Here is a 25734-nt window from a genome sequence, read left to right on the forward strand (position 1 = left end):
GTTCATTTGTCATTGAAGCTGGTGAGTTCGTACAAGTCCATTCAGCTGATCCCTTGCCAGGTGTCTCGCTCTGCCATTTGGCAGACCTTGTGGCTCTGTGGTCTCCGGTCTTTGTTTAGGATCAATTAGACCTTTTGGCTTCTGTCTCACCACTCTGTGTGAAGCTGACCCAGCTAGGCTATTCTGGGTTACTTTGAACAGTTAAATATTATACTGTTTGTTTTTATCCTGAAAGAGTTAGAACAAATTATTCAAAGACCAAGTTCAGCTTTGCAGCATATTTTTAAGTAAATGAAACCATTTAAGTTTTTAAAGATGCATCATTATTCTATAGAAAACACTGCCATTACACTTGAAACAGTGGCAATGTAGTTTATCAGATATAAGATCTGACTTTAACATCTTCTACGTTCAACAAATATTTTTCATTTATAAATAAAAGATATACTTCCAATTTATTTAAAAAAATATTATATCTATAAAAGAGGAAAGTGTAGTGTTGTTGGTCCTGTCTAAAACTTACATCTTATTGTATGTACGGCAGATGTTTTCAGGTTATAAATCTCTGCAGAAACTTTCATACCTGCTAATGCCAGTAATAACCTTTTAAAGCAGATATCTTCCGAAGCCAAAATCCTGCTGTTCATACTGTGCATCCCTACAGGAAACTTTATACAGGTTTAAACACTCACTGGCCATCTGTTCAAGTGCTTGTTAACACAAATAGCTAGTCAGTCAATTACATGGCAGCAACCAAATGCATTTAGGCATGTAGATGTGGTCAAGATGACTTGCTGAAGTTCAAACCAAGCATCAGAATGAGGAGCAAAGGGGATTTAAGTGACTTTAAATGTGGCATAGTTGTTGGTGCCAGATGGGGTTGGTCTGAGTATTTCAGAAACTACTGATCTAGTGGGATTTTCACGTATAACCATCTCTGGAGTTTACAGAGAATGGTCTAAAAAAGGGAAAATATCCAGTGGACAAAAATGCCTTCTTGACCAAGAATAGATAGACTGGTGTGAGATAATAGAAAAGCAACAGTAACTCAAATAACCTCTCGTTACAACCAAGGTATGCAGAATACCATCTCTGAATTCACGACATGTCAAATCTTGAAGCAGATGGGCTACATCAACAGAAGACCAGTCCGGGTGCCACCCCTGTCTGCTAAGAAAAGGAAACTGAGGCTACAATTCGCAATGGCTCACCAAAATTGGACAATAGAATATTGGAAAAATGCCTGGTCTGATGAGCCTCGATTTCAGTTGTGACATTCAGATGGTAGAGGCAGAATTTGGCTAAAACAACATGAAAGCATTGAAACATCATGCCTTGTATCAGTGGTTCAGGCTGCTGGTGGTGTAATGGTGTGGGGGATCTTTTCTTGTCACACTTTTGGCTCCTTAGTACAGAATGAGTCTGGTTTAAATGCCACCGCCTACCTGAGTATTGCTGCTGACCATGTCCATCCCTTTATGACCACAGTGTACCCATCTTCTGATGGCTACTTCAAGCAGGATAACGCACCATGTCACAAAGCACAAGTCATCTCTAACTGGTTTCTTGAACATTACAATGAGTTCTCAGTACTCCAATGGCCTCAGTCACCAGATCTCAATACAGTAGAGCACCTTTGGGATTTGGTGGAACAAGAGATTTACATCGTGGATGTGCTGCTCACAAATCTACAGCGACTACAGATATGTCAATATGGACCAAAATCTCTAAGGAATGATTCCAGCACCTTATTGAAATTATGCCACAAAGAATTAAGGTGGTTCTAAAGGCAAAAGGGAGTCCAATACTGATATTGTTATAAATAAAATTGGATGTCAATGATTACCTGTGAACAAACTTGAATTAAAACTTTTTAATGTAGAAATAATTAAACTTTTGTAATAATTATCATGTTGAATAAAAAGACTCAAAGTCCAGTATTAAACGTCTTAATAAACGTATTAAGTTTTAATTGAAGTCAATTGCAGGAGCCTTCTTTAATGGTGGAATATGATATTAATTCTTAGTACTAAATATCTCTGTTTAACCTATATATTATACAGTGTATCAAATTAGAATTGCTAATGGTTATAGTTACACTATGGAGTTTTTGGTCATTGATTATAATTAATGCCATCACTAGAGGCATTATGATGTCCACATTTGCTGTAATTATTCTGAAATCATTTTGAACAGGTAGTCATTATTTTGCTGTTAAAACCACAAATTTTAAACCAAATAAAAAAATAAACTTTCTGATCCTGCTTTTCTTCAGCATTAAAAAAAAGAACTAATTTATCTAATGCAGGAGGAGATGGACAGCAACCCCATGGTGTCATCTCTACTCAACAAACTTGCAAACTACACCAACCTCACCCAGGGGGCCCAGGAGCATGAGGAGGCTGATGACGACGAGGGGTCCAAAAAGAAAACTGTCAAGGTACGACAGAGAGCTCTTTCTATACTACGCCTCATAAAAAGTCTAGTTTGTACATACATGTGTTGGTGTAATAAGGGTTGGATTGCCAAATTATGTGTGTTCTGTTTGGTAGAACTGCATATTAACAGTTTGAACTTTTGTTACATAACAAGGTCTTTGACCGCTAAAGCTCTGCCCTTTTCGTCTCCTGAAACCTTTTGGGGTATTACACAAATATTTACGCATCATACATGTATCTCTGAGTCTGACTTAAGATTTCTATAGTTACAAAAGAACCAGATTTATTAGATCAGATCACTTAATGTCTGATATTTATTAGATAGCGCCTCTCTACTTACCCTAGATGACCTTAGATTGAATCATAGGATAGTGGCTCATCCAGTACAGAAGGCATTGAGGACAATAACCCTGACAGTCTCTGTCCTCTTCTTTTAAATTAGCTCATGTCTGAGATTGTTCCTCAGTGCTACAGCTTTGGCTTTTTGTCTGGAACCAGTTCTTAAAGAAAAAGGTTGGCACCATTGTCCCCTCTCTATGCCTGAGTAAGTAGGAGTTCTGCAGAAATGTATGGGATATATGGTGGAAGTGGCAGCTGTCTATTAAGATGAGATAATAAGATAGTTTTCTGTTTTTCAAATATAAGGCAATTACCTCTTTCTTTTTACTTTTGCAAAACTACACTTTACAACTTTTTGGATGGACCCAGTGAGGCATTTGCAAAGCAAGGCGGCCTTTGTTTGTCAGTTTTTGAGGGAATAGTTTCTGAATTACTCCCTGAATTTAATCGTACACACTCTTCTGTTTCTACTGCACGGCTGCTCAGAGGTTAGTGCTGTTACCTCACAGCAAGAAGGTCCCTGGTTCGCTTCCCGGTCAGGGCCTTTCTGTGCGGAGTTTGCATGTTCTCCCCTTGCACATGTGGGTTCTCTCCGGGCACTCTGGCTTCCTCCCACCACCAAAGACATGCTCGTTAAGTTAATTTGTGACTCTAAAATTGGCTGTAGGTGTGAGTGTGTCTGGTTGTCTGTTTCTATATGTCAGCCCTGCGATTGACTGGCGACCAGTCCAGGGTGTACCCCACCTCTCGCCCAATGGCAGCTGGGATAGGCTCCAGCACCCCTGCGACCCTGAACGGGAGAAATGGTATAGAAAATGGATGGTTGGATGGACACTCTCCTGTTTCTCTGCCGTTTCTATTTTAAAATACCTCTGTGTTCACCTCTGTCCTTTTTGCTTTATGTAGTTATTTTTGCCAACATTGCTGTATTTCTCATCTGATATGGTTCTCTCATCTCACCCCTCCTCTCCTCTCTACAGAGCCCTCAGATGGGAACCTTTATGGGTGTCTACCTCCCCTGCCTCCAGAATATTTTGGGTGTCATCCTGTTTCTGCGACTTACCTGGATAGTTGGTACTGCTGGCATCCTGGAGTCACTGGCTATTGTCTGCTTGTGCTGCTCTTGTGTGAGTATTGGACCCTCGTTTTTTGATGATAAAGCTTTATTTTTAACTTTTTTGCTGCTTTCTTCTTTATCCTAAAGATAGAAGATAAAGTGTCATAATATGAAAACTTGGATCTCCATTCTTTATGAGCTAAGAGGTTGAAACACTGCTTTCTGAGTCACCATGCTGTACTCAGTTGATGACATCAATATGTTTACTTGTGAGTTACAGTATATGAACTGGGCTGTGCATCTACAAGTTTGCAGTTTGCATAATCATAGTTAAGGTAGTAATATGTAACTTTTCCATCTTAAAATAGTATTTTCAAAGCTGATCTGACTTTAAAGAGGGGGAATGGCTACTACTACTTCTCCACTGAGCATCCTGGTTGACATATCACAAGAAGTACAGTTTATGGGTAAAGTTCATGCATCAGCATTCAGCTGGATTATTCAGTGACTTAGGCTTAGAAACAGAAGTGGATGATGATAAACGATGTGAGGAGATAAAGAGATTCAGACTAGAGTGAATACTGGAGAGACTTTTACTCATTGGTGAGGGTTTTGTTTATTAGCTGCAAGTCCAGTGCACACTGGCTATGCTGCTGTTTGACTGCATAGGGATTACACTACTGTCCAGAAAGTAGGTTTTATTATCCATCCCATGGCTGATTGGAGAGCATGAGTCCGATAGCAGAATGTGCATTCCCACAGGTATCATTTGTAACAGATTGTGATTAGGCTGTATTGTTACCAGTGTCGTTTCATGTTTAGCAGCTTTACTTGGTGCAGAAAGCGATCTAATACAAGTTATGTCCGAGGTTTGCATATAAATAAATAAAAAAAGTTCCTTTTTATCTTCAAGTAACTAAAAATAATTAAGATTTTAATAAAAGTAAGGCACAGGGCCTACCTAAAACTGAATTATCATGAATAAACCAGAGGAAGTTCATTCAGTCATTTCTCGGTGGGCTGACGCACTTTGGGGCTGGTATTATTCATTTATTCATTTATTTATTTAATTACTTATGCTATGCACCGGCTCCATGGCAGCGCTGCCCCTTTATGATGACAGTTGACTGGTCCAATCATGTCTCCTAAAGGACCGTTTACCCCCATCCCATCCCATCTCTTCTACAGCTTGAAGTGAAAGTGTTTGAGGAAAAGGGAAATTTGAGCACGAAAACGATAGCCTGGATCTGTAAATAAATGCAAAATTTTAAATAACTGTCAATCAAGATGCTGGAAAAGTGTCAAAGACTCTGCAGTCCCTAGTGGATATAGTCTGACGCTGGTGAATACACAGATATATTCAGATTTTATCCCTACATACAAGTAGTAAGTTTTGGGTTGTTGCTATGAACAAACATTTGCATAAGGAAAGCATTTTTGTCCGCTTTTGTTCATAAGGGTATTTAAATCTTGTGAAATATTCCTGTTTGGCACAATCAGAACAGATAAATAGGGTGCGATAAATCGCGAATTAACTATGAAAGTTGTGAGATTAATCACGATTAAAAATTGTTATCTATTATCAGCCCTTATTTTAATATGTACAAGCTCTTGTTAGGTATTTTGACTAGTATGTACAAGTCCATGTGCATTGGTGGTATGGTTGCAAAGGTTGCAAGAATGTTGACAAGATGTGATCAGTTCATTTTATAGATTTCAGTGTTGCCTGTCTTCAGCATTCTTTATTGTGTCTCAGTAAAGCATTTTGAGACTTATGCCTATAAAAAGCACCCTATGAATTCTTATTGCTTACTTATTTACTGACTAACTTGTCATGGGATGTAAAAGAAAACCTTTAGGGACCAGGAGATATCATTGTCTCTCTCCTCTGCTCTCTATGTGTAACAGATGCTAACGTATGCATTGCTGTTATTTAATAGACAAACCCTGCACACGGTCTTACTCTCTCCTACCGCTCATGGCTTTCTCTTGAAACATGAATGTAAAAATATTTATTATATTGTTAAAGCACATGGTATCAGAAAAAGAATGAAAGTGTCAAAAATTTTGCCAACCTCCTTTAGTCAACATGCAAACAGTTTGCTAACTGTCGGCTGTAGAGACTACCAGAGTGATATTTGTGCAAATTCTTATTTCATTCTGCCGCATCAGTTGACCTGGTTCTTTCACGCATCTGCCAGCCTTGCTGCCCTCTAAATGGGCATTATCTTCATGAGGGAGCAGTGGTTTAGTGCAAGGTAGATGCAGGTTTATGGAGTTTACCCACTTTCTATCGCAGAAGACAGATTTTAGGTGAACTGAATATACAATAGTAGTCATAGGCCATGTATCCACTGCTGGGTGTATGAAATGAACTGCTTGTTTTTTTTAATTGTTGTTAACTTGTTTGTTCAGACTATTTTTTGGCTTTCAGCTTTTTTCTTTTGCAATAGCTTATACAATTTTTTTCTTTTATTTATGTGTTTTTCATGTATTACACAATTTCAATACTTCGGTCAGATGAGATGGGTTACATAACCTTAAAGATTAGGTTGAGTTGATTCTAGAGATATGAATCATGAAAAAATAGCCAAAGAGATTACATCACAATAAGCAGGGACACATCTGTAGGCACTGGAGGATGTCTACCTCAAACTTGTAGGACTTGAATATCTCCACTGCAGTGTTTTTCTTTGTGATGGATAATCAAATCAGAATAAAAGATTCACTCACTGTTGACACCAGCATTATTTGTCCTTGATCAAGTTTTACAGCTAAGCTATAATAGCAGTGATGGGAAAGATTATGTAAGAGTTACTCATTGTACACATCTAGCTGCTTAATGCATTATGAATACATTAGCACATAGGGGGAAAATGCATCCATGTGCTGGGGTGTTCTATTGACATCAGGAGCAGATGCTGCCTCAACTTTAACCAGCCGACTTCAGAATGTTTGATTGACAGCCCTAATGAATGACCAGCAGGTTCACTTAGTGGTTCCTGATCCCTCCTATATTTAGCTGCTGTGACTCTCCATTTCCTATACACTCACTGCTTCTAATAGTACTAAGGCAGCTTGACGTCTAATCCCTTCCATGTGTAAAGTGTCAGAAACATCGCGCCACATACACCCACACAGTGGCTATATTTGACCATCCCACGATAGACAATGGATTGCTCTAGTTCAATCAGGGAAAGTACTAAAAAAACTCAAGTACTATCTCACCTGAATGCAGTTTACTCCTAATGAAATATGCTAATGGTCTAACACGATCAGTAAGTTCACTGTATTCCCTAAGAGGACCAGACATTACAAATTTAACAATCCTGATGCTTTTTTTAACCATTCTCCTGTAACTAAAAGGAGACAAAAATTCAAGAATTTCATTTATATTTTTATACAATATGTTATATTTGTTGTATTATAAGAAACATTGACTCTGAGACTCTTTAAATTGATATCAGACTTTAGCTGTAATAACCGTGTGCCTATACAGACAGGACTCCATTTCATATATTACAATCTAGCTTAAGTGCATTTAGTGGGGTTAACCGTTCACTGCATCACTGCTGTTACATAATAAAGAGAGCCAGGCTTAGTCCAACAGATTAATGTTCATTTTTCACCGCCTCCACAGGTCTGACTTTGCACCGATGAGTCCACATCATCCACCTGTTTATAGGTCATTAGTTAGCTCTGGAAAAGTCTAAAAATAATGGACCTGAATGTAGAGCGTTTCAACTGCTCTGATTCAAGTTACTTTTCATGTGTGGTCTTTTTTATCTTTTTGGAAAAACTTAAAGCTACATCTTATTGCAGATCTTTGAGAGCAGACTGTTTTTAGTGCATCTCAGCTGGTTTTTAAGAATGAAGGTGTCACATCTGAACACTATCTATTGTTTGGTAGTAGTCTATCTGTTACATGATTTGTAATTACTCTATACTAGGGATGTCAGCATTAATGCATTAATTGCGATGTGGTCAAGGTCCATAATGACTTCAATTTTTTTTTTTCAATCTAAATTAATCACATGTTTAATTGTCTCTTTCAGCACACTTTGGTTAAGCCTCTGCAGCGTCTCCCTGCAGTCATAGTGATGTAAAATAAGTCTACCACTGCTCCTTAATGTCTCATTTCACTTTAGAAAACATCCAAACAGCTCAGTGGACAAGTCAAAAGAACATTTGCCTTTTTACTGTTTCATAACTTTCACTTCAATGCATAACCAGATCCTTTTACTGTGTTAAAGTTCATGTCATAATGTCATGAATTTGCAAAGGACAATTGAGGAGATGTCAGATTAACAAGTTCAGGCCAGTCAGTGGATTTGGATGAGGAGGAATAATACCAGCTAGGGGAAAAAATAAAGGTTGACAACCTTTGTTTTTTATTTTTATTTTGCACCTCAACCTGAACTCTGCCTCCCCACTCTAATACTAATACTAATACTAGTAATACTACTAATAAGCTCTCTCTTCCAATCTTTCTCATTTTCTGTTTAGCACTTTTTTGTGTCATGTGTAATGTTTTTTACCAGGAATAATTGTGTTTCTGTGGTTGTAGTTACGAGTGGTGTCAGGGAAGGTAGCATCAGCATTGTCACCACCTGGAGCTCACATGAATAGAGCCTGGGTCTGTTGGAGGTGGCATTGTTGTTTAGGCTGTATGGCCCATGTGGTAGGGTAGGCAAGATAATGATGTCCTGTTTTGATATGGTGGGCAGTGAGAGCTATCATGGAGGGGGGTTAGCTCTGGGACACTGGAGGTCACTGTTCAGCCCTCTGGAGGTGTTGTGGGACAGATAACTGATGAAGGGGGGGTCCCTACTTGATGACCCTGGTGAGGTGCTGGCTTCTTGCTACCTACTGGTCTCCACGGTTGACTTGTGGGGGTAAATTATATTTGATTAGGGATTTCTTCACTGAGTGCTGATCCCTTTTTGAAGGGCATAACAATTATCCTGTGTTTATTCAAAATTCACATTTCCTCAATTTTGTTAATGAGGACATCTTAAAGTTGGGAAAAGTAAATCTTTTTAACTTAAGATGAATATTTAGCATCTGCAGGGTGAGGAAGGACTGATTAGCTAGGTGGCTACCAACATCTGGAGAAAGTAAGGGCTGGAGACATCTTTAAATTAGCTTCACTAGTGCATATGCAGGTGGTGATTTCTCCTTTCTGATGAAGCAGGTGGGCTAGAAATCTGGTTAAGGTGACCGCTGATATATCTTTAAGTTTCAAGACTATTTCCCCATTAAAAAAAACCTCTGTGTGTGGCGATACACAGTGATGTAATGCATCTAAATATTTGAGGGTGGAATCAGCTGCCTGTCCATAAATAACATCCCAGTAATCCAGTACATAGAGGGGAATGCTTCAGTAAATCTTTACTTATAAATAAACTAAAATCAGATTTATTTCTAAAAAGAAAAGAAACAGTTATAATCTACTGTTTTATTTGTTCATGGAAGCTGTTTGGTCATTTTTTGAGTTTCAGTGGTAAGTTCATGTCTGCTGATACGCTCCACTACAGGAGCGAGTACAGCTACTTAAAGGTTCAGTGCAAGCAGGAAGTAAAACTGTCAGCTAATTGGCTTTTCTCCGGCTTGTCTGCCACTTTAAACTGGACACCCAGCAAAGAGGCGTATCCTGGCTGTGTCCTTGTCCCATCCCCCCTCTCTGCCTCTTCTCCATGAAATTGCCCTTCATTCTCCCATTTTCTTTGTTTCATTATAAAAAATTGAACACATATGTTTTTTTCTTTCTTTTAGTTTCTTTTCTTTGTTCCTCTTATCTCCATGTCCGTCTCTTTGCCCTGTACTTTCTCTCATCTTGAGGCACTTAAAGGGAGCAGGATGATGTAAATATCCTCAACCACAATGACTGATTTCACAGGAAAGCTCATATCCATTACCAATCCACAAGATTTAGAGCATGAGCCTCTAAGAAGTAATTTAACAGGCTACATGCTGGATTATGTCCCCTGAGTGTCCAGTTTCATCATCTTAAACATCTTTAATATTCCTGGAAAGGTTACACTAGAAAAGATCAAGGAGATTTGTCTATCATTCCATACTGGCATCAATTACTCCATTGTCTGTAAGTTCATTTCATGGTAAGTTTTGTTCTGACTTTGCTGTTTCTTGTGTCTTTCTTTTTAGACAATGCTGACCGCTATATCCATGAGTGCAATTGCTACTAATGGTGTTGTGCCAGGTAAGTCACCTTGAAATTCAAACATTTACAAACTTCTCAACAAGGGCTGCATTGTTCTTAAAAGGACATCATTTGAAGTTAAGCTCTGTCTTACCCTTTTTTCTTTTTGTGTCAGTTTGTTAAAGGGTTAAAACAATTTCATAGGAATACGAAGGTCAAGGGTCATCAACTCAATTTTTACAAGTGCCTGCTTTCTCCTGATTGATACTGTGGGGCCTTGACTTTAAATAAACTAAAATACAATCAATGTTTTGTTCTCATCAACATATTGTTATTGAAATACTGTTATTTCCTTCAAAGATTAATGGGATTTCTAGCCTTTACTGCAACCAGCCACTAGAGGGCAATTAAAATATTTAAGCTACATATTTCTGGTGCTGTCATGTTAAGTAGCACAGAAAATGATGCTAAATCATTGTGAAGTGGAAAAATGATGCAAAAAACAGCTTTAATCAGAAATGGACTGATATGTGTTAATCATATCAGTTTACATACGTGCTTTACCTCTGGGCCTCTTTTTAAAGGATAGGTTATTGAGGTTGGTTGTTTTTTATTTGGACTTTAAGGCAGCAAAACAAATGTTAAACATCAGCATGTGTAAAAACAAAAGCCAAACAAAAAAAATTAAATGTGTAGATAGATATCTGGAGATATCTTCCAGAATGTGTTAAATCTTAGCTTTAGGTATCAAAAGAAAAAAAACAGGTCTGTCTCAAGAGAAGTAAGTTTCCTCTTCCCCTTTGTAACTTTGCTTCCCTTGTTTGTACCAGCTGGAGGCTCGTACTACATGATCTCCAGATCTCTGGGCCCTGAGTTTGGTGGAGCTGTGGGTCTCTGCTTCTATCTGGGCACCACCTTTGCTGGCTCCATGTACATCCTGGGTACCATAGAGATTCTACTGGTGGGAGAACACTTTACTTCTATAACGTGGCTTTGTGCAGGCCAAACCTACCTTATATCATGTTTTAATTTAACTTGGGACAAACCTATGAAAATAACCCTAAATTCTGTTTTTTTGTTTCTTTTCCTGTCATTTCTTCCCCTACATTGCAGACCTACATTGTGCCTAAAGCAGCCATCTTTGTGGCAGAGAAAAAGGAGGATGAGGTGGATGCCCTGCTTAATAACATGCGTGTTTATGGCACATGCTGCCTAGCGCTCATGGCCATAGTCGTCTTTGTAGGAGTAAAATATGTCAACAAACTTGCTCTAGTCTTCCTGGCCTGTGTCATTCTCTCCATCCTTGCCATCTATGCTGGAGTCATTAAGACCATCTTTGAGCCACCAGACTTCCCGTGAGTCCCAGGATTTGCCCAACACTGTAATGAAACATTTAGTCATCATTTATACGCCTTAAAATGTCTCACTCTTGTCCTCTCTTTCTGCAGTGTCTGCATGTTGGGGAATCGCACTCTGCAGAATCACAACTTTGACGTTTGTTTGAAAACGGACATTGTCGACAATGTGACAGTCACTACCAAGCTGTGGGAGCTGTTCTGTGAAGGACCTGAGCTCAACGCCACCTGCAATGACTACTTTGCCAACAACAATGTGACGTTGATACAGGGCATCCCCGGACTGAAGAGCGGAGTCATTTCAGGTTGGAAAACAGATTTTCTGCTTCCAGTTTTAGTATCAGTCTGCAAATGTGGACAAAGGTTTTCTTTTAATACTTTAAATTATTTCTCAAACGTGTAGTTTTGGTCTCATGCTCCATCTTTTGCTTACAATTAAAGGGTATTTTTGTCATTATTCAGATTATAAATCCAGTTCCGAAATAGAGAAGATGTTGAGTACACTACGAGAAATAATTTATCAAACAGTGACATTAAGCTCACTTTATTTAACCATTTTCAAGCTCCGCAATCCTTTGGTACTGTTTCAGTGTTAGACATAATCTGTTGTTATCTGTCTGTTATTCCCATTTGAAACTATTAAAAATACCCTCTGATTGGACTATTATTTAGATTTAATTGATTTAACTCTTTTATAAACATGGCCTAATGAAAGACTAAAGACAAATATACAGTAGAGCATATAAGGATAACTCTAAATTTAGGGTTGATTGTTACCTGCACTTTTTTCTTAATGATTAACATTGCCTTATTATTTAGTTGCTTAAAGGGGACATATTATGCAAAAGTCACTTTTTCAGGCTTTTCTAACAAATATATGTGCCCCTGGCCTGTCCACAATCCCTTCAAATACCAGAAAAATCCATTCCCTTCAACCCTCTCTTTCTACACCTTTCAGAAAGTGTGTGCTGAAACAAGCTGTTCTCAGATTTTCCCCTCATGACTTCATGTGGGGAGTTAGCATCGCCCTCAGGTTTGGTTGGCCCTCCCCACTTGGAGGAAAATTCTACCCTCCTCTCCTGATTTTCTTCTCAGCTGACAGCTTAATGGGTTACCCCGCTGGCTTTGGTCTGGGAGATTGATGGTTGTGTCTGTAGCGTCTGTAACATTGTAACTTTAGGAATGCCACATCCATTTCCTGATAGGGGGTAGTCAGGAGCGGAGTCAGACAGCTCATTATCATTTAAAGCCACAGACACAGAAACGGCTCATTCTACGAAGGGCTGAAACAGAGGGTTTTTTAGACATGCAAAAATCCTATACTAAAGCATTTTTTCAGCAACAAACTTCACAGGCATGTTTTGGGGACCTCTGAGAACTATATAAACTTGTCTTAAAAGGGCAAAATATGTCCCCTTTAAGTGTCAATTTAATCCTGCATCACTTTATTTTCTTTTTGGACTTTAAACTGAATTTATGACCAAAAAGAAAAACAGAACCAGCCACACGCAGGGTTTTATAAGGTCTCGAGAATTTGCACTGTCATGGAGTGCAGTTTTCTGAAATATAATGCAGACTCAGAGCATTCCTCATGTTATGTAACTGCTGGCCATGACAAACTAATTTTACCTCGAGGTCTCGGTGAGAGTGCATTCCTGTCATTTTTCTTCTGAAACATCTGGGAACAGGAAAGTGCAGGTGCTGAGTGTTTCCAGATGATGTTATTTACTGCCTCTGCTTTCTCCCATGACTGCTTGTTTTAATTTTTCTTTTTTTTTTTTTTTTTTTGGTTCTTCCAGACAGTGCATTAACTCTTCAATGACCACATTAACATTTTTTTTTCCTCTGAGCTGCTTGCATTGTTCCAGATTTAAAATGGTGTCACATTATGTCGATTCAGAGCTCCATATTACTGCTCTCACGGATGAAAACTGTCCTGTAATCTGATGGCCTTGAACTGCCATGAACTACTTACGTTTGATAATGATATTGTTGATGAACATCTAAATCTAAACAATGCTATTACTGCTCTTATATCAAACTGATTATTGTGTTTAAGAATTACAAGAAAAACTGCAAAGAGCCTTTCACACCAGATATGTTTAACTATGGCTTAAAGTATTTTGAATAGTTGTCTTCTTAAAATCTGCAAGCTACATCACCTTATGCTATGATCTTCTTTCTTCTTCTTTCTCTGGTCTCAACAGTCAGGCATCTGTTAAAAGTCTCATCTTGTTTTTGTTTTAAGTGTATTGCTGTACCTATCAATTCATATATGCTTTATTTGGAGTGAGGTTTGAGGTCTGATTTCTCTGTTTCTTGTAGAAAACATGTGGTCAGAGTACGGTCCAATAGGCACTAAAGTAGAGTCCAAAAAGTTGGAATCTATTGATGAAGGTGACTCTTCTCGGGACATCTACATGCCCTATGTCGTCAATGACATTACCACATTCTTCACTCTCCTGGTCGGCATCTACTTCCCGTCTGTCACTGGTAAAAGAGTTTTACAAAACGCAGCACACACACTCATGTGAAAGTTTATTTATGCTGGAGTTCAGTTATGTCTTAGAAACTTTGTAGAGCACTGAGTTTTGTTTTATTGCTTTTTATTCAGGTATCATGGCTGGTTCAAACCGGTCAGGTGACTTGCGGGATGCCCAGAAGTCCATCCCCATCGGCACCATTCTGGCTATCGCTACCACCTCCTTCATCTGTATCCTTTAGCTTTATGTAACATTGATATTGATGAGTTGGCCTCTTTAAAATAGTTTGCAGCTACATTTTCAGAGTCTTCTAGGTCTTTATGACTCTACAGATTTGATCAGACTCTCCTCTGTGTTGCTTCATTTTGTAGCTTATAGGCAACTGGTGGGAATACATACTTATAACTTTTAATACATTTCAATAGCAGACTATGGTGTCCCACACTGGGCCCTTAGTGATCAGATTGATGAGTGCAACTCACGCACAAACGCATAGAACAGTATCTCATTGCCTCAACATCCTCTAACCAACTGGCTATCAACTGGTCCAGCCTCGGGACCACCATCAACTCCTCAACAGGGAAATGCAACCCAGATTTCTGATATTTTTCAACCAGTTGGATTTATTTTATAGAAAATGGGTTAGTTTGTACCTTATACACTACAAAACACTTGACAAATCTAAGAGACAGTACAAAACAGACATGTTTTAAAAGAATTTCAGTCACTCTAAAATTGAAACTACCGTGAAATCTGGTGTACAAGACCTAATTTTAGAACCTGTATTTTTATATAAAAATTTGGCTGGGGCCTATGCACCAAGGCGACTTGAGGAGGTCTTGTTTGACTGAAAACAGTCCTCAGTGAGGACAACAAGTGACAGTTGGAGAAGAGCAGGCTGTGAGTCTATCTTACGACAATCACTGCAGGGAAAGTGCTTTGCTACCATGCTGTAGCCAGTAGGGTTGAACAGATCAGTGAAATATCAGTAAAGTATTCTGCACTTTTCAAACTGCAGGATGTGCAGTGTCCCTTTAAGGTGAAATGTGTGTCAAAGATCCATTTCAAGTGCCATCTTAATTTGTATCGTTTGCAGGAGAGATGTCCTGGTGCACATTTTATACACACGTGAGAATACAGGAATACATGAGCAGAAAATGCAGAAAATCATACTCCTCAATCATGTTGGTACTCTTTCAACAGTCATTTAATATGTTTTTCATTTTGAAAAGAAAAAATCATAATGAAATTGCTGTCAAAGTCAAACTACATATGTTTTTTTTTAGCTCTAGCCTTAAGGCAGCCTTACACCTAACAAATTTTCCTCTAGGTTCAAAGTTGCAGACAAAATTCCAAAGTTGGATTAAAATCATAGGAGTCTTGCTAAAGTTGCAGCTTGCTCTTGTTGTCTCAGTCGTTAGGTGTAAGGTGGTCATAAGACTTGATTTTAGCAGTTTTAAAGCGGTCTTTCCTCTGTCTTGGTGTTACGATAATATCACGTGTTCGATATTGTCGTAAGTCTTAAGTCTGGTCGTATACAAATTGTGTTTCTCAGTGAGACGACTATCGTCCATGACCAATGGTTCTGGACGGTCGCCAGTGTTGTGTGTAAGCACATTAACTCACTTCATTCTTCAAAATATGAACGTGAGCGTAGATCATTCTAGAGCCGCTGAATGTCCGCTCATAACACAAGAGATTGAAAAACGTTTCTGCTGAGAGCTGCAGTCAGATCTCTGCACCTGTGTGTTTGTTTGCCTTATCTGTCTATTCATTCCAGTTTGACATGACAGGTACGGTAAACCGCCACTGGGATTTTCAGAGTAAAAGCCTGATCATTTTGTTTCCGTGGTGAGACCACCCCTGTTTTCACCCTGTTTTACCTTTATCCTGAAGTGTTTCTGGGATAGTTCCTCAGTTGTTGCAGTAAAATGCAAAGTTGCTTCTGTGTCTAATTTTCCTTTCGTTTATACTCGATGTAAATGATTTAAAAACGTCTGATTATAAGAGATATTAACTCAAATGTGGTCTCCATCTCCTTCTACATCTTGTTCTCTGCTCAAAAATTGTTGTTTTGACTTTCCACCAGGTGCATGATGGGAAATCTTGTAGTTAATGAACCACAGTCTTTGCAAAACCTTAGTCTTAGACTAAAAACTCAACAGCTTGTCGACAAACTATCTTTAGATGTTAGAGGGTCTCAGGTGTCAGTCTTTTTGGGGTCTTTTAAGAGTTTTAGCAAAGTCCTCTGGTGTGGCCGCCTTTAGATGCCCAAACCCCATACTAAAAGTATGGTACTTAAAGCTGAAAAAAATTGAAATTGTCTCACAGGATAACAATATAAGATTCCAGTATACAGACTATGCCTTTATACCAGGAGGACTTACATTCTGGATTTTGCTGCCAGTGAGGAATGCATCATTGGTTGCACATAGAAAAACCTCACTTTAACACCAGTAAGCCAATTCATGAGCTAAAACCACCAGCTCCAGAAGCTGAAACTGTGTGAAGCAGTTTTATTTTTGTTTGCTGTGAGGCAAAAGCCTCCCTTCTTGGACCAAATAAAGCATCACTAAATCACAACCCCAGAACATTCGGTAAATTATAACCCATAAAAATGACACCCGTAGGAAAGCAAAGTGTTTTTGAAACTAGCTTTTGTTACCTCACCAAATTTGTGCATTGCCAACAACAATCATATTGAACTGAGGACTCATTATTCACTTTATAAACAAAAATATACTGTTGTGGGCAGCAGTAAAGTTTACTTTTTCAAAGCTTACTTTCAGCTAGCTGTAGCAGTTATGGCTAGCTTTGGTAAAGTGCCACTTCTCAAAAACAGTAAGGCCTGCAGAGAAAAGCCTGACAGACTTCCACTGATATAATTCTATTATAGCTGGAACAAGAGTCTTGTTAAGAGCTCAGCACAACAAATTAAATTGTGGATATTATGTGCCGTTTGTCTTAAAGACTTTAGAAACATAGAAATAAGGTTTTTTTTGTTTTTGTTTTTTGTTTTTTTAATGGATTTGAGATCTTTTCCTGAACAGCACCTCCCAGACGTCACCTGTGTGGTTCTGTTTGGTGCCTGCATTGAAGGAGTTCTGCTTCGAGACAAGTAAGTTTTATAGAGAGCACATGCTCTAAAACCCACATCAAACTTTGTTTGAAGTTTGTAAGATTATTTGTTTCAAAAAGAGGTCTTTGTTAAAAAAAAACAAAAAATGTGTTTAGTTTACAGCCCCTGTCCTATCTTTTTTATCATCTGTTTAGGGCAGATGAATCTTTCAAGAAGTGCCCTCATAACTTGTAAATGCCTTGCAATCATGTGAGGTGAATCAGACACAAATTATCTATTTTTATAAGTCAGTGAAGTACTGATAATTCTTCAGAGGCTATAATAGTTGGGTCATGTGAAAAGGGTGCTTTTCATGTACAAGTCCTGGTTCCAAAAAAGTTAGGACATTGTGAGAATTGTGACTAAAAACAGAATGCAGTGATCTGCAAATCCTTAATGCTCTCATCCTATATTCAATTGAATACAGCACAAAGACAAAATATTTAGTCTTCATATTAATACATTTTATTGTTTTTATTTTGGAAATATACACACATTCTGATTTTGATGCCTGCAACACACTCCAAAAAAGTTGCTGAAAAATTTAAAGTTGAATTCTTTGCTGTTCTTGCTTGGTTTACATCCCAAGTTACTCGGTAGTAGGGGTTTCTTTTGTTATACTTTGCACCTTATACTGTGTCATACATTTTCAGTGGTAGACAGGCTTGGACTGCATGCAAGCCATCTTAGACGTTGCCCTCTTTTACTTTGAAGCCGTGGTATTGTAACTGTGTTCCTGAGCATAAGTTTTAATATTTATCACAGAATGAGGCCAGTTTTTAATGCAGTGAGAGGTCAACGGTCATGGACGAGATTTCTCCAGATTCTCTGAATCTTATAAAGATATTTTGGCCTGTAGATTGTTCAATCTCTAAATTCCTTGCAATTGCACATTGTGAAACAATTTTCAGCCCTGTGATTGACTGGCGACCAGTCCAGGGAGTAATCTGCCTCTCTACAGGCTCCAGCCTCCCGAGACCCCAAACCTCATATTACCGTAGAACAAAAAGGACTAAGGATTTCAGTAGTGCTCCTTTTGTAGTGAATCATGGTACTATCGCCTGTTACCAATCAACCTACTTACCTGTGGATAGATCCAGTAGGTTTTTTCACAGTCTTTTCCCAACTTTCTAATGAAATGTTGCAGAATTCAAATTCAGAATGTGTGTATTTTTCCAAAACTCAGTTTGAACATTGAGTGACTTTGTCTTTTTTGCTGTAGGATTTTAAAAGTCACTTCATTCTGTTTTTATTCACAAGTCAAACAACATCCCACAATGTTTTTGTAATTATAGCTGCTATATGAAAAGGGCTCCAATCCTAGCATGACCCAAGTATTACAGCCTCTCAGAATTTTAGTACATATATATATATCCTTACTTGCTATTGTTGTCAAGTTTAATTGCATAACTCATAATTAATTAAGGTCCATTATTAGTGTATTTTTTGAAAATCGTTATTGATTGCATGTTTTTATTGTCCCTTTCAGCATACTTTGGTTAAGCCACTGCAGTGTCTTCCTGCAGTTTTATCGACTACTCCTTTGATGCCTCATTTCATTAGAAAACTCACAGACATCTCAGTGGACAAGTCAGAAGTCATCTGCACCTTGTCTTATCAAACAATAATCTTTTTAATGTTCCATTATTTTCTTTTCAATCCATAACAAGCCCTTTTTTCTATCGTTTGTGGCATAATCCTGGATCTACCTATAAACACAGGTCTGCATCCAAATAGGAAGTCAATAATCCTTAGTTTAAGACTGTAAAAATGCAAAATAACACTAAAACAGTTTTAAATGCAAAAGAGAGGAATTTTAAAATTAGAAGTTAAAAAGAATTGTAAATTAGGGGTGTTTTGTTTCACTTAAGGGTAAAGTGAAATAGAGTGGCTGAAATGTTTCATCATTTGAGATCACATTGATGTATGTGATTGTTTCTGTGTTGCAGATTTGGTGATTCGGTTAAAGGAAACCTTGTGATAGGCACGCTGTCGTGGCCCTCACCCTGGGTTATTGTAATTGGCTCATTCTTCTCCTGTTGCGGGGCGGGGCTACAGAGTTTGACCGGGGCCCCTCGACTGTTGCAGGCCATTGCACGAGATGGCATCGTACCTTTCTTACAGGTTTGACACCTAAATACACAAAATTCTTCACCGCTGCCTGGTTACCTTGTATTATCACAGGCTTATGAGGCTGGAATAGTGTCTCAATGGATCAGTTATAAGCAAACTGAAAAAATTAAACTTTCCATCAACTCTATGATGCTTGTGTATCTCTGTGTAATGTACTGAACAGAGATATGCCATGCTTTGCTCCGATCCCAACAATTCAGGCGGACATGAGTTGGGTACCCGGGGATCTACAACAAAAATGCGAAATGATCAGATTGTGCAATCGACTTATCAAAATGTCAGAGGACAGAATCAAGTACTTTTTATGGAATTAAGTAAATAATTCTCCTCAAGCTAATAAGCTTCACTCAGTTTTTAAAGAGGTGGATATGTTGTATAGCTTCAGGAATGACTTATGTTGTAATGTTAACTCGCTGAAGTAAGGTTCGGAGAAAAAATGACTTAAAAAAATTTTGTTGAAACCAAAACTAGGGATGTATGTGCTGATTAAAAAAAATATATATATCTGTATTATAAGCTATGTATTTTTTATCTAGAAGTCAAAAATACACTTATATTGTTCCTCTGGCCATTGAGATCCACCAATTCAAAAATATTCCAAAAGAAAATAGACTTTGCAAGTTGTTTGATTTAGCTTCAGTTGATTCCTGTTTTCTTTTAAGCTGCAAAATTAAATGATCTTGTATCTGCTTCTTGAAACCCTGACATTCTCCAGTCCCTGATGACCTAAATGAGAAAAGCTGTTTAATTTGATGTATTTAAACTTAACAATTTTGTCTGTAAAGCCTGGAAAAGAAGACAAGATTGTTTATTCAACTAATCTTTAGTTTGTCTGGTTAGGTATCATTCTTGGTATCCAGGCACTGGGTTATATGTACAGTTGCAATCAAAATTACTCAACCTCCCTTGCAAATCCAGTTTATTGTTAAAATTTAAAGACTAACTGCTTTTTGCAACGAACCAATTCAACAAAAGCAATTGAAATAGCTCAACACACACTGTTTAAAGTGGTTTCCCCAAATCCAACTGAAAATGCAACTTATAATGACTGCTCCAGTCTAAAAATTACTCATCCCTTTTATGGCAAGCATCTTCAGTACTTAGTAGAGCTCCCTTTTCCTTCTGTGACCTGCTACAAATGAGATGTAGAGCCAGACACCAGCTTCTTACAGCGTTCCTGATGAGTCTTAGCCCACTCCCCATGTGCAATGGCCTCCAGTTCAGCAATATTCTTGGGTCTTCATGCTGCAACTGCTTTCTTCAAATCCAGCCAGAGATTTCCTATGGAGTTCAAGTCAGTCGACCTTGATGGCCATCATAGAATCTTCCAGGACTTCTTCTGCAACCAAGCCTTGGTGGAATTTGAGGTATCCTTGGGATCACTGTCCTGTTGGAAGGTTCAAGCTTCAGTTTCCTCACAGATGGCATGATGTTTCCTCCCATGATTTCCTGATACGTCAATGGATCCATCTTGCCTTCCAAACACTGCAGGTTTCCAGGGCCAGAGGCTCAAGGCAGCCCCAGAGCATTACCGAGCCACCGCCATGCTTAACTGTGGGTACAGTGTTCTTTTCAGCGTATGCTTCATTCTTCGTCTTCCAAACATACAGCTGATCCATGCCTTATGTATTTGATTTTGAGCATATTGGAGCCGACTTTTCTTGGTCTTTTGAGTCAGTTGTGGTGTATGTCTATGAGCATCCTTTTTCTGCCCCATCCAGGTAGTGTAACCATTGATCGTGTACTTCCAACGGTGTCTCTAGGAACATTCAGTGCCTTTGCTATCTTTTTTGTATCCTGCTCCTTGTTTGTTAAGGGCAGTTATCTCTTCTCTGAACTTTTTGGACCACTCTTTTGGCTTTGCCATATTTCTAACATGCAGTTAAACATGATACTTAACAAAACCCCTCACAGTTCAGGTATTGCATGTGTCCCAGCTCAAACCAGATGGAGCTAATGAAGCACTGTATAAGTTGCATCTGGTTTGTTTGATACAACACTTGTGCATATTTGAGCTGTTGTGAGGGATTCTGTTCAGCGGTGGAATAATTTTGAATCTGTAGAAGTCATTATAAGTTGCTCTTTTTTTTTATTTGGAGAAACCACTTGAAGCATTCATTGTGTTGAGATATTTCAATTGCTTTTATTGGATTTGTTCATTGCAAACAGCTGAAAGTCTGTAAGTTTTCACAATTAACCTGATTTGCAATGTGGGTTGAATAATTTTGGTTGCAGCTGTATGACTCAATAACAAAATAAACACTGCAAACTTCAAACTGTCACTCTTTTCCTTTGTTTGTCAGGTGTTTGGTCACGGGAAAGCTAACGGAGAACCTACCTGGGCTCTGCTGCTGACTGCTGGGATCTGTGAGATCGGCATTCTCATTGCCTCCCTGGACGCCGTGGCTCCAATTCTCTCCATGTCAGTATCTGCTTTCATAGAATTAGCGCACGTTGTCTTTCCATGAATTCAGATCACCAAAGTCTATAATCCTTCAAGTTTCCCTTCTTAAAGCTGCTTACAGTACTTCATAAAGTACAGATTTAGATAGTCAGTGAGCTCTTGCTTCTTTTTTTTATTTGTTTTCTTCCTTCTACAGGTTTTTCCTCATGTGTTACTTATTTGTCAACCTGGCCTGTGCGGTTCAGACCCTGCTGCGGACACCTAACTGGAGACCACGCTTTAAATACTATCACTGGTGGGTTATGAATTTTCAGCTTTGTGTGTATATTGTCAATCTCTAGCACAGCCGCTCTATTAACTATCTCACTGTGAAAGACAGCCAAAGTCCCTCAGGTTCATCTGAAGACTTTAATATTTGGAGCGCTGTTTTAAACATCAAAGACTCACTGATTTGATAATTGAAGCCTTCCTTATGAACATGCAAAGATTCACAATAACAAAAAACTCAACAACACACACACTCGACTGTTCAGTTTTGTTTGTGTGATAATGACCTTTACTGAGATTACTTCCATAACAAAAGCGGGGGAACAAAAGAGGACGTCACTGTGGATTTCATTGTTTTGACTCTTAAGCCTCTCAGCTGTCCTTTTTGAGGGTTTCATAACTGTTAGATGTTTCCATGGATATTCAGGAAACCCCAAGTTGTGTAAAGATGGTTTAACAGCTGATGTGTTAAAGTTTCATTTATCTTTTTCCCTCAGGGCCCTGTCCTTTTTGGGGATGAGCTTGTGTCTCGCTCTCATGTTCATCTCCTCGTGGCATTATGCTATAGTGGCCATGGCCATCGCAGGCTGCATCTACAAATACATTGAATACAGAGGGTAAGAAACGCTTTGAAAGAAGTAGTTTTAATCCTTCGACATTTTTCCCAGTAAAACTATTGCCATTTAATATGCAATTATTGTTTAGGTTCCTCGTTTTATGTATTCTTCATAAATCAGTACCAAATAGAGCTGAATGACTTTGGATAAATATCTAATTGCAATTAGTTTAACTTATTGTAAATTAGTTATTATATTGAAGGGAAAGATCATCTTTATCATCCTTTTTATTAAGAAAAGCATCTATAACATTAAAGAAAGTAGGATTTTTTTCAAGCTATTCTATAAATATACTTAACTCTGCAGGCTGTGTAGAGAATAACATCTCTGCAGCAAAAAATTGCATTAAACTTGTGTTTTGGTATTGAAATAGAACATTCTGCGATTTAATCTTAACTTTGATTAACTGACCGGCTTTAATCCTTTCCTTACATAAAATCCTTTACTAAAAAAAGTTGAAATATGACTGCGTGTAGGCTGCAGCAAAACTGGCACCTTGAAAAGGTTTTTTCTTTATTTTTCCTCACTTTCTATCCTTTAAAAGCAACAGCTCTAAATGCAGACTGCACATCAATATAATATCTGAGGATTTAGGAACCCCCCTTCATATTTGAATCAACAAGCATGCCTTTTAGGATTATCCACTTCGTTTAAAAGGAGGCACATTTATTCTAAGCCATTCAGGACAATGAGGCTCTCATATTGTATACTGTCTTACAAAACATAAAGGTTTCATTAAAACAGTGCATGTTTAATGTTATGAAATTGTAATTGTAGCAGCAGATCATAGTAGTGCTGCACTATGCACTACTAGCATAGCACTGCTAATTATGACTACATTAAACTTAAAAAACAATAAGTACACTATAGAAATGTGTTTGCATTGTTTGTACTTAGCATTACAACTGACCCCAGAAAGCTTTCAACCTTTCTCCTCTTAGGCCCGTTTCAGACTGGCTTCGTGTTTTGCTGCGCGTGTGTGACGTGCATGTCTGCTCCGGCTCCTGCTGGTGCAGCTTTCACACAAGGCATGAGTTTGCTGCGTGTCAGCCGCATCTACCTGCTGTCAAAGCCCTGTCTTTCTTCACTAGTTTTACTTCAATAAATCCCCCATTAAGCACCTTGATTCAGAGTATAGTGGAAATGTGTTGGGAACAACTCAAAATAAAAGCATTCTGTACCAACAAAACAAGTTTCTCCACAGAAATGCTAAACTGGGCTTTTAATTTGAAAAGCACAAACCAGAAGTGCACCCATGCTGTGTCTATCTTGCCTGTGACATATTCTACCAGTGTGGAGATAGAGAGCTTTACTAATAGTCGAACATCTTAATCTAACAGGCACGTTTAAGCTTTTGGCCTTCCTCAGGGTTATCAAGAAACAATTTCTGAAAATATTACATCCCTGTGGATATGCACATGTGATACAACAAGATAAATATGGCTCTTCATTTATCATTTTCCTGTCTATTATGGTCTATAACCGCACAAGGCGCACGGAAAAAAATAGGTGAGACCTCGAATCTCTAAATTCTCTGCACCTGAGCCCTGGTATCGGGTGCGTGAGACGCAGCGCTCATGCAGCAGTCTGAAAGCCCCGACTTGTTGACATGCGGTCAAACTGAAATTCCTGATGTGTCGCGGGTGAGATGCGCGTGTCACACTCCAGTCTGAAACAGGCTTTATGAATGGCCCTGATTTTCTGGTAGTAGTTTTGCTTTCTGCTGTTAACTTCACTGTCAGTCTGTTGTTGATTTCAGGGCAGAGAAGGAGTGGGGTGATGGCATCCGCGGCTTGTCTCTTAATGCAGCACGCTACGCCCTTATTCGTCTTGAAGAGGCTCCACCGCACACAAAAAACTGGAGGTACTGTGATGACTTAAGATACAGCAGCAGTAGTATTCATATAGATGTGGTTATTGTTACAGTTGACAAAAGACCGACAAGAATAAACATTTGATTGATCTCTTGGTGCTCTACCTAATCAGAAAAGGTGTATATAGTGCAAAAGTTTGCTCTGGCTGACCTTGGAGACTGCCTTTACGAAAGCTAAACAAGTTTTATTTACTTTGTTATCGACTTGTTGTCGACTTTGGTGAGGACACTTCTCACAGGGATTTCATGTTTTCAGTTATAGATAGTTCTAGTAGAGATTTGAAATTTCCCAATACCAGAAATTTCAAATTCAGTATGATATGAGTTAAAATCAAAAGATATTGATACCTGTTTTAAGAAACAAGGCAACAGAAAGGATCTCAACGACACATCAAACTGCATAATTAGCTATGTTTTAAATTTTCCAAGCCGCAAAAAAGAAAGGTTCATTAAACAGTAAACTCATAACAATATTTGACTGTTTTAGTAAATGTATAGCATGTATAGAGCCTACTTGAAATCTTATGTTTCCTCTAAATGATCATTTATTAACCAAATGTGTCAACTTAATCCATAACAGGCTCCTCGTTGCACCCTCTGGTAGTCTGGATGGCTTTAAAAAACAATATAACACGCTTTATGAGGCACTATTGATTATTTTTATCCTCACTTTTTTTGCACTAAAATAACAACTGACTCAGAGACGATCAGCCTACCTTTAATCATATAATTTCCATGATCACAGCACAGTAACTTTTTGGCAACATAGCCTACAAAATATCCTCAGACAATTGTTTGTATTAACTTACAATCATAACTATTAACAGGATCACTTGTTCCAGCTGGTGCTGTGTCATTTTGAGCATATATCAGACCGCATGCAGCATTTATTTACTGAGGTGAAGAGAGAAAAGTCTGCAGGTTGTGACTTAATGACATAGACATTGGCTTTTCTCCCTTTGCTCTCTATCTGCCTGTAACAGACACTAACGTTGACATGAACATTTTGATCTGATGATTAACAGGCAATATTATGCCCCGTATTTACTGACCAGTGAATTAAACAGGTCACAGGAGTTGGGGCTCTGACAGTACAGAGCAGAGACACTCAGCAGTGCCACTTCAGTAGTCTACAAAAAGCCTGCATCTTCTTGTCAAGTTTAAGACCTGTAGTTTCCAAGTTATTTACAGCCTAACTGCTGTGAAACAATCAGAGCAGAACATATTCTGCATCACTTCGTGTGCCTCTGCCCTCACTGCGCAGTATTGCTCCTCTCATTCTCCTGCTCAGCTGTTTTGTCCTACACGCACATGACCAACCAATGAACAGGAATCTTGGTTGCATAAGAGCATACCAACCAACCATCCGACTAGTCGAATGAAAGGTGTCAGCCCTCGATTCTTTTTTCATGTCTGTGCAGAGGTTTTGGGGTGTTTCCAACTTCTTTAGAGTATATCTGCTGTGAAACTGCAGGAATAGCATCTTCTCT

At 38.5% G+C, this 25734-nt stretch overlaps 1 protein-coding gene across 6 annotated transcripts in view; it reads left to right on the plus strand.

Annotated features, from left to right (window-relative positions):
• The window catches only part of slc12a7b (solute carrier family 12 member 7b), a 119922-nt gene that overhangs the window by 76174 nt on the left and 18014 nt on the right, over window positions 1-25734 (plus strand). For all 6 annotated transcript variants that reach the window (XM_041814568.1, XM_041814564.1, XM_041814567.1 and 3 more), the window contains exons 3-16: window positions 2309-2440; window positions 3758-3904; window positions 10000-10054; window positions 10825-10955; window positions 11108-11349; window positions 11443-11654; window positions 13675-13842; window positions 13964-14062; window positions 16893-16950; window positions 18900-19074; window positions 21387-21505; window positions 21684-21782; window positions 22252-22371; window positions 24131-24235. In XM_041814568.1, the coding sequence (XP_041670502.1) occupies window positions 2309-2440; window positions 3758-3904; window positions 10000-10054; window positions 10825-10955; window positions 11108-11349; window positions 11443-11654; window positions 13675-13842; window positions 13964-14062; window positions 16893-16950; window positions 18900-19074; window positions 21387-21505; window positions 21684-21782; window positions 22252-22371; window positions 24131-24235 (1862 nt within the window). The remainder of the gene's footprint in view (window positions 1-2308; window positions 2441-3757; window positions 3905-9999; window positions 10055-10824; window positions 10956-11107; window positions 11350-11442; window positions 11655-13674; window positions 13843-13963; window positions 14063-16892; window positions 16951-18899; window positions 19075-21386; window positions 21506-21683; window positions 21783-22251; window positions 22372-24130; window positions 24236-25734) is intronic.

This window comes from Cheilinus undulatus, linkage group 19 (genome assembly GCF_018320785.1).
Source record: "Cheilinus undulatus linkage group 19, ASM1832078v1, whole genome shotgun sequence".
In the NCBI taxonomy this organism is placed as follows: domain Eukaryota; kingdom Metazoa; phylum Chordata; class Actinopteri; order Labriformes; family Labridae; genus Cheilinus; species Cheilinus undulatus.